Raw genomic sequence first — 16,469 nt, 5'->3', positions numbered from 1 at the left:
ATCATACCTCAATGTGGTTGCATTATTGATCATAATTCCTGGGATGCATCATTATTAGGTCATAAGCAAGCATGAGTTGAACTGGGGAAAATCTGGTCAATAATTTGAAATGAAATGTTTCTTGTTCTATGGGTATGTTTACCATTTCACATCAGCTAGTTACCACCAAAGAATTAAAAGATAGGACTAAGTGGAACATAGGCACCCAACAAAATTAAAACTGAAATTTTGCTGAATGAAGGAATTAATAAATTCTATTCTATTCTATTTTAATCCTTCAGTCCTTTGAATAAAGGTACACTGGGACCTGAATATGGCTTCCAAAATCTACACTGGACCTTGAAATACTTTATTCTCCTAATAGAGCGGACACTGATCTATCTGTACATTTGCTTAGAGAAATGTTGCTGTTTGTGATTTGCCTTCCTCTGAAAATATAATGTCTAATTGTTACATACACATTTTTTCTCTTTAAAGGAATAGGGAATATACATTTTAAAAACTGTTCTATATTTTAAGAAGCATACAGTGAATAAAAGCAACTACTTTTTAAAGCTTCAATGGTGAGTCATCTTAAATTTCATTAATCAGTTATGGTACACTTGAATGTTGTGTGTATGTGTGTAAAGCTAGCCAACCTCCTTATCTCCTCCAAAAAAGGATGGTATTATTCCGGGTTGCTCTAAGTCTTTGTTTGGGATTTCCCATTTTCTGTTCATTTGGGAAATTTGCAAGTGGAGCCATAAGCTACCTGGGAAAGGTGAGAGATTTGAGATGTGCATTCTCGTTGAGTTCCTGCAAGGAGCTAGACCACTTCTCAACTACCCAATGCTTGCAACAACTTAAGCTGATATCAACACCCATTTCACAGATCAAGAAACTTCATTTTAAGATCATTTATGTATCTTTCTCAGGGTCACTCCCTAGTATTGGTAAATCACAGATGTGGGGTCTGAACCTTTCTACCTTCTAGTTCTGCCTACTATAAGGAAATCCTAATTTTAAATAAAAAGAGAAAAAGCCAAGTAGATAGCACTGAAGGTGGGGAAAGGTACGGGAAGATAAAGCAGTAGGCTAGGTATCCACTTGCTGGATCCCGGGTAGCAGTTGTCACCATTTGCATTTCTCTAGCACTACAGCTGACTTCTGGACTGCCAACAGATTTGACAAGCCAGCCCTCAGTGACGACTGGACTTCCCCTAAAGAAAGGGAAATTCATTTTGCAAAAGGAAGGAAGGCAACATTTAAAGAAACATCGGGCATGCTAATTCAGGCAAAGTTCATGAGCCTAAAAGAGTCTTAGCATTTCTTATTTGATGAGGTAAAGTCGTGAATTGCCCATGAGCCATGGGTCTGATGTGGAAGTCTATTAGTGAAAGTCATCAGAGCAGGTGTGTAAATGCCAAATAAAAATGGCAAAGGAGGCTTGAGGTTTACAGTGATTTTCTGTTTCTTTGGTGAGCGAGAACTTTCTAGAATGGGACTGACTTCACTTATTCAATAATTTTTTTCTCTCGAGTTTAGTACACGCTGGCCATTGGGGAAATTAAGGACGAGGAACAGCCACTGCGCTCAGGAGCCCACCGTCATGGGCTGTTTACCTGTCTGCCAGCACTAGGTGTGGACAATGTGTCCATTCCTCTTTGTTCCTGCCCTCACACCTGGCATCAAGGGAGCACGCAGCAGGTTCAGTAACTAAAATCCCTGGGCTGTCACAGCAGATGCTCCAAGGGGCCCAGAGGTCGGGTGAGCAGCAGCTCCTCTGACTGTCCTACGGTGCCAGGTCCTGCCTCACCTAACTCACCAGCCTCCCTCCTGCTGGTGGCCCCTTTCAGCATAGCTCTAGCAGTCCCAGCCTGACCCTGGAGCTTTGAATCAGCAGTCCTCATATTTGAAACTTAAGAAATCAGGAAGCTCCACATGACTGGTCTTTCCTCTCTAGTGTGGCCCTGTAGTGGCTTCGTCCCAAGGACTAACAGGCATGGGTGTTGTGTGACTGACTGCTGTTTTCTTTAATGGTCCCGTCCATTTCTGGGTTCTGGCTGAGTTCTGGATTAGGGCTGTTTTCATGCAGACCGCTGGGTAAGTGAGGCCCTCTAATCACAAGGAACTAGAAAGGATTTAAGTTGGCACATGAAATATAAAGGTATAATTGTCATAGTTGGAGTAGGTGGCCTGTTCAGGGAAACGTGCAAACTGTCATCAAAAAGCTTAAGTTTTCCCAGTACAAAACAATTCATTCAGGGGACAAGATTGAAACCCATTTTGGACAATTCTCTAAGAGTCCTCTTTACCTTTTTAATTTTACATCCCTATGTTTCTCTAGTCATAAAGCCAAATCTCTTCAGTGCTGCTCTTGATAAATAAAGCAGACTGTGCAAAATGACAGGTAATAAAGGAGTAAGGGCAGGAGGGAGAAGGCAGGGTCTCAGGCAGACCTTCTTGGCTAAGAGCAGAGTGTCCTGTTTGCAGGCCTGAGTTTTGCTGCAGAGCCTGTCTGTGAGCCGGGAGACCTGTTCATAGATGAAGTCCTTCTCCAGTAACTTCTCCTCCTTCTTGGCCAGCTGTAGTTCCAGCTATGGTTGAAAGCAATTTCAGTAAAAAGGAAAAAACAAAGTCATGTAATTCAAATTCTTCTTTCTTTTTAAAAAAAATTTTTTTTAAATGTTTGTTTATTTTTGAGAGACCCAGAGACAGAGCACAAGCTGGGGAGGGGCAGAGGGAGAGGGAGACACAGAATCAGAAGCAGGCTCCAGGCTCTGAGCCTGATGCAGAGCTTGAACTCATGAACTGTGAAATCATGACCTGAGCCGAAGTAGGCCACTTAACTTACTGAGCCACCCAGGCACCCAAAAATATTCTTTCTTAATTAGAGCCCTATTTTTTTCCCCTTAATGAAAACAGATTGCTTTTATATAGTTGCCAAGATAGCTCTGGAAAAGTCTTTAGCACTGGTCTAAGTCAAGACTCTCCTTGCTCCCAGCCCCCTGCAGGCAGCCCTGGGAGTTCTTCCTTCCCAAGGTAGGGGGCAGCCCTCTCAGCTCCATTTAGCTTCCTGTTGTCATTCCTCTGATACTCTCCCTTTAGGAAGACAAATTAATCCACTAAAGATGCCAAAATTGTTCCTTTGGGCTATGAGACAAAAGTGGGCATCTCGAAACCACACAGGTTTTACTTCTTTTTGGCAAGCATTTGAAACAAGCTTAGGTTTTGTTAAGGGATTACAATGACACAATTGTTAGTGGCTAGAATTGTGAGGGATAAATCTGTCTGCATAAGATGGAAATAGCACCACCAATATCTGTGACACTGATCAACAAGGGGCTAGTAGGTACTACTGTCAGAGGAATGCTTACCGAATCTAATTTTTTGATCATTTCTTCTTGGGTCATATCTTTCCCTGGAATGAAGCGGGTTCTGTTCTCACCCTCAGGATTTATAAGCTGTTTCTCCAGGTCTCTTATTCTGTCTGTGCACTGTGAAAACTATTAAACAAGAAAGAAACATTAACTTCAAAACTAACCGTCTTGCTCCATAAATTTTAAAATCACATGGCCCATGGTCTTTAAAGTCTTCCAGTGGGATCAACCCAGGGAAAGGGGCAAGAGAACTCTTTTTTTTTTTTTAATTTTTTTTAATGTTTATTTCTGAGACAGAGAGAGACAGAGCATGAATGGGGGAGGGGCAGAGAGAGAGGGAGACACAGAATCAGAAGAAAGCTCCAGGCTCTGAGCTGTCAGCACTGAGCCCAATGCAGGGCTCGAACTCACAAACCATGAGATCATGACCTGAGCCAAAGTCGGTCGCTCAACTGACTGAGCCACCCAGGTGCCCCCAGAGAACTCTTAACATCCCATCAGCTGGGACCTGGGGTTGAACAATGTGTCTGCCCACCCATGGTGCCATGAGGATGATGCCTGTAACTGACCCTCTGAAGCAAGACTGCGAGTTCAGAGCCATTAAAGAAAAACCTGATCTTACAACCAGTCCTTTGACTATTTACCATTTTGTGTTATACCCATGGGATGCTGCATGGTTGCAGAGCAGAGCTTTTTATGGAAGATTGTTCTAGAGGCCAAAGTAGACAACATACAAAGCAGACAACATCCTGGACTCCAGTTTAAAACCCTTTGTTGGCAATAGGTTTAATGGTGTTGCAAACAATGAAGTTCTTAACTAGGTCAATACAATGTACAGTCTGTGAGGTATAGCCTGAACCATTTATATCTGTTTTGCTAACCACCTAATACAATGCTTTATATATCAACTATATTTATTGAGTCAAGGAGACTTTGGAGGTGAAGAAAATAGCAGTTCACACATAGTTTTTATACGGAGAGATGTGGAACACATTGAAAACCAAGAGTTATCATTTTCAACCTACTGAAAACCTGTAGAATCTTGGGCAAATCATTTATCTTCTCTAAACTTTAGTTTCCTCAACTGTCAAATGGGAAGATAAGGCCCAACCTAATGGGGTTGATTGCTTAAATGAGATACCACATTCCAAGTGGTATTTATACTTTACACACTTTACAACGTGTCCCAGAGTGATATAGGTAGTATTTAATTTTTAATTTATGTATGCTCCTCCTCCTGACAAAAAGAATTATAAGTGGTGACATAAATAATTTATTTTTTTTCCTTTTTCTTCCTCTCTCTCCACACTCCTTAATTGCCCTTAATATGGAGTTAAAGTATACATCTACACATAATTAAGCATAAATACATTATTGTATTTTTTTTATTTTAACTTATTTTTTATTTTTGTAAATTTACATCCAAATTAGCATATAGCGAAACAATGATTTCAGGAGTAGATTCCTTAGTGCCCCTTACCCATTTAGCCCATCCCCCCTCCCTTAACCCCTCCAGTAACCCTCAGTTTGTTCTCCATATTTATGAGTCTGTTTTTATCCCCCTCCCTGTTTTTATATTATTTTTGTTTCCCTTCCCTTATGTTCATCTGTTTTGTCTCTTAAAGTCCTCATATGAGTGAAGTCATTTTTGTCTCTCTCTGACTGACTCATTTCACTTAGCATAATACCCTCCAGTTCCAGCCACATAGTTGCAAATGGCAAGATTTCATTCTTTTTGATGACTGAGTAATACTCCATTGTATATATACCACCTCTTCTTTATCCATTCATCCATCGATGGACATTTGGGCTCTTTCCATACTTTGGTTATTGTTGATAGTGCTGCTATAAACATGGGGATGCATGTGTCCCTTTGAAACAGCACACCTGTATCCCTTGGATAAATGCCTAGTAGTGCAATTGCTGGGTCGTCGGGTAGTTCTATTTTTAGTTTTTTGAGGAACCACCATACTGTTTTTCAGAGTGGCTGCACCAGCTTGCATTCCCAATTATTGTATGTATTATTAACAACAATTGATATTTCTGTTTCTTAATTAAGAAATTAAATAAGGAACAAAAATATGGTGCTTGTTTATCAAAGCAGTACCTTGATTGTTCTGGTTTCCCCATGGGTCTTTGAGGAAAAACTGTTTACTTTTCTTTTTAAGTTTTTATATAAATTCCAGTTAGTTAACATACAATGCAGTGTTAGTTTCAGGTGTAGAATCTGGTGATGCAACACTTCAATACAACACCCTAGACTCATCACAGCAAGTGCCCTCCTTAATCCCCATGTTTACTTTATTGATATAAAATAGTGTTGTGCTCTAAAATAGTTCACATGATTTCCAAGATCCCTGAAAAGGAGCCATTATTATAAGCACCAGGAAAATATGACTCATGATAATCCTTGGATTAGACTGTTGGACAATTAAAAAATGTTTCAAACAACTGAGAAAATGCAAACCTTAAGAGAATTCTGGAAATTATGCAAAAATGGGAAGACTTTACAAAAAAAACCCAAAAACATTGCAGCTGTAACAAGTAACAGGATGTGACAGGGATCTGACACAGCAAGGCAGAGTACAAAAATGACTTGCCTAAAGCTTTAAATTTCATATCATGGCCTTCAAAGGACCCACGTGATTAGTGCTAAGTAGACAAATAATTAAGTGCAGTTTGAAGACTAATGGGAAACTTTCTATTCAATTGTTTTGTTTTGTTTTGTTTTGTTTTGTTTTGTTTTGTTTTAGAGAGAGAGCGTGAGCAGGGGTGGGAGGGGCAGAAGGAGAGTGAGAGAATGTCAAGCGGTCTCCATGCCTAGACTGGTGCCCATCTCGAGGCTAGATCGCAGGCCCCTGAGATCATGACCTGAGCCAAAATCAAGAGCCGGACACTTAACTGAGTGAGACACCCAGGTGCCCCTATTCAACAGTCCTTAAGCTTAGAATAACCTGGCAAAACAGGTAACTGATGGTAATACATAGTCCATATTGTCTCAATTCATTTGCAGTCAGAATGGAAAAGGCTCATATCAGGCATAAATGCATAAATATTTTCCTCTTGGGTAAACTGAATTCGTATTTTACACCAGGTAACTGTATAATGAAATGCCAAGTATGTATATTTTAAGAACAATGAATTTTATCCATTGACTAGAAGTATTGATTTGCAATTAACACAAATAAAATGCTTACACAATAGAGAACTTTTCTGTCGTGGATCTTACTGAATTTAAAGTCCTTTTGTTCTGCTGGGCATCTTGATAGTTTGCTATGGACAAAGATGGCCCTGAAGCTGTGTTTTGGGAAGGAGCTAGAGAAAGGCAAATTATTCTGTAAAAATCAAGTGGGACAAGTATGGAGTGCCTGGAGGGCAATCTGGGGTACGGGTGATGTAGAGAGGCAAAGGGGATGAAAGATGGAAAGACAAGCCAGTGAAATGGAGCTAGGCCAGGGTGCTGCATGGGCTAACACACTTGGGGACTGTTACCAGTGATGGGGGTGCCCCACAGAGCTCTGTAGGGCATGGATAGCTGATACGGAATTTATAAGTTCTTTACATTTCTGTAAGGTATCCTATCATACTGTTGCCCCAAATCTCCAATCAGTTCATAGACAAAGATCTTGCATGAATGATTTTGTGTCAGTAAGCTGAAGAAGGAGTGACTCCTGAGTTTTGCACTTACATGGCACGGAAGTGAACCAGGCACTGTTGTGTGTGAGCTGATGAGGGGATCCCCCAAATGAACCACTCATTGGTAGCAGGAGTCAGAGCCATAGGAATCCTGGGGAGGCTACCTTGGAGACCTGAGGGATGCCTAGGGGTGTTTCAACCAATCCATCTAAATTGGGCTACACTTATGGAGGAAATGAATAGGAGAATTTATGGCTCAAAAAATAAACACTGGAATCCTATCATTGATACAGCATTCATTCATTCAAATGGCATAAAACATGGAAGTGGACCCATCATCTAGTCCCACAAAGTCACGTGAATCGCCATGACATGATTAAATGAAAACAAAACAAAACAAAACACAAACCCAGGATTCACAACTGTCTATAGCATGAGCTAATGAAAACTATTTACTTGTACATCTTGAAGAAGACCAAAAGGATCTCTTCCAGATTTTTGATAATTTTAATAGTGATTATATATTGGGATGGAATTTTATTTTTTTAATTTTTTTTTAATGTTTATTTTTATTTTTGAGAGAGAGCAAGCAGAAGCAGGAGAGGGCAGAGAGTGAGGGAGACAGAAGCAGGCTCTGGGCTCTGAGCTGTTAGCACAGAGCCCGATGCGGGGCTCAAACCCATGAACTGTGGGATCATGACTTGAGCTGAAGTCAGAAGCTTAACCAACTGAGCCACCCAGGGGCCCTTGGAATTTTTTTTAATTTTTGTATTTTTTCAAAACTTCATTAACTGAACATGTTTTAATTTTATAATCAGAAAAAACCTGAAAATAAACCTGACATTTTAGAAACCATATTATAGGTTAAAAAAAATTTTTTTAAGTTTATTTTTATTTATTTTTTTTTGAAAGCTAGGTGTTTTTTTTTTTCAACGTTTATTTATTTTTGGGACAGAGAGAGACAGAGCATGAATGGGGGAGGGGGCAGAGAGAGAGGGAGACACAGAATCGGAAACAGGCTCCAGGCTCTGAGCCATCAGCCCAGAGCCTGACGCGGGGCTCGAACTCACGGACCGCGAGATGGTGACCTGGCTGAAGTCGGACGCTTAACCGACTGCGCCACCCAGGCACCCCTAAGTTTGTTTATTTTGAGAGGGATAGAGACAGCACAAGTCAGGGAGGGGCAGAGAGAGAGAGAGGGAGAGAGAGAAAAATCTCTTGGAGACCCAACCAGGGCTCAAACCCATGGAAGCCACAAGGTTATGATGTGAGCCAAAACTCAGAATTGAGCCACACAGGCGCCTTATTATAAGTTAAAATTTGTTCCTGCTGCATTGAGTAAATGGAAAAAAGATCTCTATTCTTTAAAAATAGAAGAAAAAGTACAGTTATTACATGTGAAGAAAGTAGCTTTATATTCATTATTTATGTATATACGTAGGTATTTATTTCATGTTTAAAGTTTGTGGCTTTATTCCATTTTTAAAAAGACTACGTCAGAGATCAGGCTATTATATTACAGGGAAACTACAGGGATTAATAAGGAGTCCATTTATATGTGATTGCCAATTAACAAACAAAAATCTCGGCTTTGGAGGACAGGAGTTCTAAAAATGAGAGCAAGATGGTCTTCAGGATCTTTCCAGCAAGCATCAAAAACATAGTTATGCTGGTGGCAGTGAAAACCTGGCTTACTTAAATTTTGAGCTATGAGGAAGCTGAGAAAGAGTTGAGATTTGGGAGGGTCTAAATTCCATGGAAGGCAGAAAATGTTTCACGGGGAAAAAAAGACAACCTGTAGCGCGGATGCCTGATTCCACCCTGGAGCAGGGGCATTTTTAAAGAAGACTTATAACTCATGGGTTCGTACAGATACTAGGAAGGGCATAGCTTAATTTACATGTGAGAGCTCAATATGATCTACAAACCTCTAAAGAAGAGGCGGGGGAGGGGAAGCAAATGGCCCTGGAAATGTCTGATGAATATTTTCCCCACCTGAATCTGGAGCACTGCTAGGTCGGCATCCAGGGCCTTCTTGGTTGGCAGTAATTTCTGGGTCACATGAATCTGTCTTTGCTTCTCGGCAATCTTCAGTTTCAGGAATCGGATCTTTTCTTCCAGGACATGTATTTCAATTTCTCCATTTAGCTTCATCTTTTCTTGGATGTTTATTTTTTCATAGAAGATGCACACTTCCTCTTCCCGTTCTATCAGCTGAACGCCACTATGGCCAAAAGGAGAGGCAGAGGAGGCTAAGAGGATGTTGAGGTCACTTAGTCATGGTGGTTCCCCCTGGATGTGGGCACCAAATACACATCGACATTATATAATTCCAGAAGGCAAAAGATATTCACTGTTGGCTTTCTAGTTAAACTCCACACTTTTAATTTTCCTGGGGATGGGAAAGGGAGGACTGTTTAGCATCTTGACTCTGAGCTAACCGTGCAGTTGGCTGGTCACGGTATCTCTGCAAATCCCAAAGGTTTTCCTGGGGTGGGAAAAAATGTCATTCCCCATGCATGAACAAAGTAATCTCATAATCTGATTTTCTGCAGACCCTTTTCTTGGGCCAGACTTGCCAACTGAGCTCTGGGCCAGAAGTACCCAGGCCGGGGGCCAGCGAATGTGTTTCTGCAGCAATTCTGTGTAACTTGCCAGGCCTATTAGGTTCTTTGAAAGTTGAATATTTCTGATGCAAATTGCCCCATAAATAGGCAAAGTCCTGTCCTTTGTAATCATGCCAGGGGAAAGACCCCTCCATGTGAGGAGAATGTGGGAAAGAAACAAAGTAAGAATTTTCTAATTCCAGCCCTACAGGTCTGATCAGGGCCTGGGAACACACTGCCTAACTACTTTGTTTTGTGCCAGGAGCCAAATAAGAGGACTTTTTTTTTCTTTCTTTTTTCCCAGAGAAAACACCTGCCAGCTGTTTGAAAAAGTAGTGTTGTTCACACCCTGAAGTTCTTCCCACACTCTGCATATCCATTATCCCAGAGTTCATCTTTAATTGCCTTTATCTCTGTCTCTCTCCCCTCCCTTAAAACATGTATACACATCGTTGTATTTGCTTAATCTTAGCTCTTTGTTTTGTCTCATTTGCCATTCATTGGCTCCTCAGGATCCTCTTACTTCTCTTGACACAAGAAGCCAGGAGCAATGCCATACCACCTGTTTGTACTTTCAGGGTCCAGCACTTAGCACATAACTTCACATGGAGCAGCCCACAATCAAGCCACAATGAACAGATCTGATACCAGATGTAATTACTACAGGGCTCTACAATCTCACATACCACATTTCTCTAGCACAGAAACAGTAGCAATTGATTAATGACATAATTGTAGTCTGGAAGAAATAATGCTGTTCTGAAACGTCTTACTTGCTGAGAAAATGAGCTGGGAAAATGGCTTAATAAATTTCCTACTAAGACCAAGCCTGTCACAAAAGTGGATACGAGATCCAAAGACTTACTTATGTCAATTATACTGAAATAACTTGATGGTATCCTGAATAGTAGCCTGGGAAAGAACTTTGATCTTTAAGCGGGCAACTTCTCAAACCCTAGTCTTGCCTGTCTCGCTTACAAGAACAGAGTTTCTTATTTTCAGGCAAAACACACAGCTGACCCCCTACCCTGCCCCCACAAAAGGCTAATGAAACCTAAATGTCACATGCCCCTCACTACCCACTGTCAAATCCAGATAGAAAAAGGGGCAATATTTGGTTTTTTAAGCATTTTTTAATGTTTATTTTTATTTTTGAGAGAGAGAGAGTGCAAGTGAGGAAGGGGTAGAGGGAGTAGGGGACAGAGGGTCTGTAGTGGGCTCAGTGCTGACAGCCGCGAGCCCCGTGTGGGGCTCGAACTCACAAACCAGAACCATGAAATCATGACCCAAGCTCAAGCCAGTCAACCGACTGAACCACCCAGGTGCCCCCAAAAGGGGCAACATTTCTAAGTAGGATCTCTGGGTGTTTCGTTTTTCACACTAGGTTCCTGGTTTTTACCTTTCATTTCGATGCTGAACGGCTTTTTCGTATCTCTTGCGAAGTTGCACCATCTCCTCTTCAATCACTGTGATCATATTGGCAAGTCTGTCGATGTTATTTAACTGGACTTCCTTCTTCTCCTTCATTGCCTGAAGTTTTGCTACGATTTTGCACACGTCATTTTGCATGCTTTCTCTGATGGTAACATTGTTGGCAAGTTTCAGCATGGAATTTTGTAACTTTCTTTAAAAACAATGGGAAAATGGGTGAGATCATAATTTTCTTTACTTTAAAAACAATGAAGACTTCTGAAACTAGTAACATAGCTCGTGCTTTCAGTATGTCCATTGAAACGACAATAGTGGTACCGTAGTCCCCCCCTATCCACCATCTGGCTTTCTGCAGCTTCATTTACCCGCGGTCATCCGTGGTCCGGAAGTAAATGATCCTCCTTCTGACTCTTCAGGAGGTCAATAGCGGCCTAACGCTACGTCGCAACGTCTGCGTCATTCGCCTCGCGTCACGTCATCAGACAGGCGTTTTGTCACCTCACGTCCTCACGAGAAGGGTGAGTACAGTACAATAACAATAACAGAGGGAGAGAGACCACATTTACATAATTTATTACAGTTCAGCCGACGCTTGAACAAAACAGGTTTGAACTGCATGGGTCCACTTATACGTGATTTAAAAAAAATACAGCACAGTACTGTAAATGTATTTTCTCTTTTTTATGATTAAAAAAAATTTTTTTAACGTTTCTTTTTGAGAGACAGGAAGAGAGCATGAGTGGGGGAGGGCAGAGAGAGAAGGAGACACAGAATCCGAAGCAGGCTCCAGGCTCTGAGCTGTCAGCACAGAGCCCTAAGGGGGCTGGAAACCCCCTCTCCCCCAAATCATGACCTGAGCCGAAGTCAGACGCTTAACCGACTGAGCCACCCAGGTGCCCCTTTTTTATGATTTTCTTAACATTTTCTTTTCTCCAGCTTACCTTATTTTAAGAATACAGTATATAATACATGTACCATACATAATATTTGTTAATCAAATGTTACTGCTAAGGTGTCCAGTCAACAGTAGGCTCTTAGTAGTTAAGTTGGGGGGGGGGGGAGTTAAAAGTTATATGCAGATTTTCAACTGTGCAGGGGGTGCCCCCCGCCCCAACCTGTGTTGTTCAAGGGTCAACTGTATATTGCTACAGTTGTTCTATTTTATTAGTAATTATACTCATCTCTTACTGTGCCTAATTTATAAGTTAAACTTTATCAAAGGCATGTAAATATAGGAAAAAAACACAAAATATATAGGGTTCAGTACTATCTGTAATTTCAGACCTCCACTGGGGGTTTGGAATGTATCCTTCAAGGATAAGGGAGAACTACTCTGGTAGTAATAATGTTTACTACTATAATTATTATTACTGTAGTAATAATGATATTCATTATGTGATACTCTTCAGGAGTTTCTATAGTTCCTCCCTCCCACCTTGGATTAGGACATCTTTTCTTTTGTGCCCCAAGCCTCTGCTGCCCCACTTTGCCAAATCAAAAGACTAAAGGAATTCATTTAATGCTCTGTTGAGTCTAGAAAGCTATCTTTTTTATTTTTTTAATATGAAATTTATTGTCAAATTGGTTTCCATACAACACCCAGTGCTCATTCCAACAGGTGCCCTCCTCAGTACCCATCACCCACCCCCCATCAACCCTCAGTTTATTCTCAGTTTTTAAGTGTCTCTTATGGTTTGGCTCCCTCCCTCTCTAGCCTTTTTTTTTTTTCCTTCCCCTCCCCCACAGTCTTCTGTTAAGTTTCTCAGGATCCATGTAAGAGTGAAAACATATAGTATCTATCTTTCTCTGTATGACTTACTTCACTTAGCATAACACTCTCCAGTTCCATCCACGTTGCTGCAAAAGCCAAATTATGGAGAAAGCTATCTGTCTTAATCACTCCACTATACTGCCTTCTCCAAGCACATTAGATGCTTCAAATCTATAACCAGGGAATGCTGGTTGATGAACATTTGATTGTCTTCCAAATTTGAATGCAAATGATCAAATTTGTGTTTTTCTTTCTAATTTGGTAAATGAAAATAAATAGTGTAAACATAGTGTTTTATTCACTTAAAAATATGGCTATCAGACAGTAGAAGCATAACGAATCACATTCAGATGCTTAGACTGTCATCTGTAAAGCATCTTTGAGCAAGGGCTCTTACAGCTTTGTAAGACTATTATCTTCTACTTTTTACTTTATTCTACTTTATTATCTACTTTATTATCCACAGGGTATTTTAGAGTTCAACGAATCAGAAGAGAAACTTTTGAAAAGACAATAGTTATTACACTTACCTTTCTTGAGTAACTGCACTATTTCTTAAAATTTCCAGTTCATTTAATGACATTTTATGCCTTTCTTTTATTTCATTTACTTTCTGGTGAGCTTTGTGAAGTAAGTTAACAAATTTGTTTCTCTCATTTCGAACAGTGTCATACAGTTTAGCAAACTCTCTGAGTCTGTGGAAACACAAGTGTTTTTGAAACTCATGAAATAAAATTCATTTTTTGCCCGCCTAACAAGATAAATCGTCATGTAATTCTTTTACCTCCGATGAATTTCACGTTTTTTCTTCTTGTGTATCCTGATTTCAAGATCCTTTGCTTTGATCTCCTTAACAATATTGGTATATTTTTGCTGAAATATGAAAATTATGTGTGAAATTAAGGAAAAAAAAAAAGCTCAGCACCACTAACATGAATACTCCCAGCTGCACCTGATCTCATTCCTGTCCATTAAGGAGAATTCTATCTTAGCCAGCTGGGTTGTGCAGTTTGGGGTGGGGGTAGGGGAACTGTAAGGGAGAGATCTGAAAATTGCCTGGCCAGCTGAACTGAATTAATTAAGGACAAGAAAGAAGGAGAGAAGAGAGAAAGAAAAAAGCCTATAGGAGTTGTCTTTGAGGAAAAGTTTGGGAAACTTTTAAGAGAGTGCAGGAGTGAGTATGGACGTCACAGCCGGGCTGGTAAGTGAAGAGTTTGTGGAAGATAGTTGAAGGAAGATGATTGGTATTCAGTTTTGACACATGTTAGAAATGGAACCCCCTGTGGTATTTTGTGAGAAACAGAAGCCATGATTTTCAGGCGCTTTTCCGAGGAGAATGCCACCCCGTGTCAATGCTTGCTCAGAATGAAAGTTGCCCTCAGAAACAGCCAACATCTGGGTCACATGGTAAATTCAGGTATTCTCTTTTTGTAATGTGTCATATCATATTCGTTTTTAACAGGGAACCTCTGAACATAATCCCTTTGTGGAATACAATGATTGTCATGTTTGAATGTTAGCTAGCATGACAGGAGAGTTGTTATTGTCATTGGTTTCATTGCTCTTTTGTTGGCGATGTTGCACTGGGTCAGCTCTGCTAGTTTGTTGGGAGCCCAGGAAAGTCATGGGGTGGAGTAGTAACTAAGGGAGTCCTCGCATTGGTTTAAACAACGCTGGCTTGGTGAACCTGGGAGGCACGGGTGGGGGGGGTGGGGAGCAGTTTAATGCTACCGCTGTTGACTTGTTCTTGGACAACATCTCACCATGTGAGATGGTGGGGAATCACAGAGATCTGCCCACTATGTCAGCCCTGTCCCCGGGAGGCACCCACCTTTTTCTTACTGAAATCGTCATGTGCTCGAATCCTCTGCTCATTGCCACTGACGCAGTTCATTTTTCCTCTAGATTTCTGACTACTGCTTATTAAATCCTGAAACTATTTTTCAGTACGTGATTGACTCTTGTTTGGGGAAACTGTATAGTCAAACTCAAGGAGACAATTACAGCTTTCTAATGAACAGTATGTGAAATTGAGGTTATCCTGAACTTGTATAGTAATTAATGGATGGTTACAAAAATGCAATTACCTGAGCTTTCAGGAAATCCTTGGATTTTTGCTCCTTCTCATCAATTTTGATTTGAGTCATATGGACAAGGTTGAAGGCAAGTTCTCGCATGTTTTCCTGCTCCTTTAAAAGCTTGTTTTCTTCTGCAAGTTGCTGTTCCACTAACTTGGACTCAGCTTCTGATAGGATTTTCTTTTGAAAAACACCATATATTATAACTTATTTGTTTGAAGAAACACACTAGGGCCAGTATCTTAACATTTTTTTAATTTCCTATGTAGAAGTTAGTTTGCTAGAACATAAAACAAAGTAACTTGACTGCTTTAGCTCCAAGTATTTTATCTTAGGAAAGAATGCGCAAGTATTAGCATTTTAATGTGATAGAAGTTTTTCTTAATCAGACTTTGTTTTCAAGTAACTTGAAGAAAAAGAAGAGACATAAAATCATGTTTTAAAATACTTTAACAGTAGCTTGAGTAAACAAAATTTGAAAATTTAAAATTAGACATTGGTGAAATAAAACATTTCTTATTTTTAATCCGATTATATAATCAGCCCTTTTATTTTAAAATCTCATGAATTTGTATAATTTTGTTTGTTCAAACACATCCTTTTTCTCCTATTTAACGTGGGGTTCAAGTAGACCCTGAGATGAAGAAACAGACCCACATTAAATAGGATCATACTATATTTGATGACTCTCCTATTGATGAAGTTTTGTGGAGCACAGTTAAAAATACCACAACTTCATATTAATCACCCTTAGATAGAAGCTTAGATAAGAGTCGATATTGACCTGTTGAGCCAAATTCCTCTTAGCCACTTCAACTTCCTTGTGGAGTTCTCTCCTTCTCTCAGATAATGTAGAATCATCTTTAGGGATAGCTTCAATCTGGAAATAAAAATTTAAAACCACTATTTACACAAGAAAGAAATCTTCAATGTCATGTAGTCAACTTCACTGTGTACCTTTTGCAAATGGTGGGCAAATTATTATGCTGAATATTCTTTATGAAGTCATGGTAAACTAAAATATGAAAACCTGCCAAAAATCTATAATTCACAAATTGCAAATATTTCACCTTCATTTGGAAATAAATCTTGCTAATAATAGCTGCTAACAATTATAGAGCATTGACAATGTGTCAGGAGAGGTTCTAAGTGCTTATGTGTATGGTCATATTTAATCCTCACAATAAACCCTATGAGGTAGATAATATTATTCTCTCTAATTGTACAGATGAAGAGAAGGAGGAACAAAGACATTTAAGCAACTTGCCTCAGTGATACAGGTGCAAACCCAGGAGGATAGACTCAGAGTCCATGAATCTAACATTGTATTTTACTGCTTCACTAACTCATAACTCAGCACTTTGGAAACAGGCATGTTCAAGTGATATTTATCATACTTATAAAATATAAATGTGTTTATGAAATCTTATAGGTTAAAAAAATTGGAGCCATTTAGGGGCATCTGGGTGTCTCAGTCGGTTAAGTGTACGACTTTTGATTTTAGCTCAGGTCCCAATCTTGTGGTTTGTGGGATTGAGCCCCACATTAGGCTCTGTGCTGACAGTGTGGAGCCTGCTTGGGATTTTCT

The 16,469-nt window shown here is 40.0% G+C and overlaps 1 protein-coding gene across 4 annotated transcripts in view; it reads right to left on the bottom strand.

Annotated features, from left to right (window-relative positions):
- The window catches only part of CCDC146 (coiled-coil domain containing 146), a 114,662-nt gene that overhangs the window by 2,744 nt on the left and 95,449 nt on the right, over positions 1–16,469 (bottom strand). For 3 of the 4 annotated variants that reach the window (XM_047850781.1, XM_047850778.1, XM_047850780.1), the window contains 8 exons: positions 15,666–15,761; positions 14,891–15,061; positions 13,588–13,676; positions 13,334–13,498; positions 11,001–11,225; positions 8,991–9,219; positions 3,357–3,485; positions 2,439–2,576 (listed from right to left, as the gene is read on the bottom strand). In XM_047850781.1, the coding sequence (XP_047706737.1) occupies positions 2,439–2,576; positions 3,357–3,485; positions 8,991–9,219; positions 11,001–11,225; positions 13,334–13,498; positions 13,588–13,676; positions 14,891–15,061; positions 15,666–15,761 (1,242 nt within the window). The remainder of the gene's footprint in view (positions 1–2,438; positions 2,577–3,356; positions 3,486–8,990; positions 9,220–11,000; positions 11,226–13,333; positions 13,499–13,587; positions 13,677–14,890; positions 15,062–15,665; positions 15,762–16,469) is intronic. The other variant, XM_047850779.1, reaches the window with a different exon arrangement.

Source organism: Prionailurus viverrinus, chromosome A2, assembly GCF_022837055.1.
Source record: "Prionailurus viverrinus isolate Anna chromosome A2, UM_Priviv_1.0, whole genome shotgun sequence".
Classification (NCBI taxonomy): Eukaryota; Metazoa; Chordata; class Mammalia; order Carnivora; family Felidae; genus Prionailurus; species Prionailurus viverrinus.
Note: the sequence above shows the minus strand (reverse complement) of the source record. Positions and strands in the feature narration are given on the sequence as shown.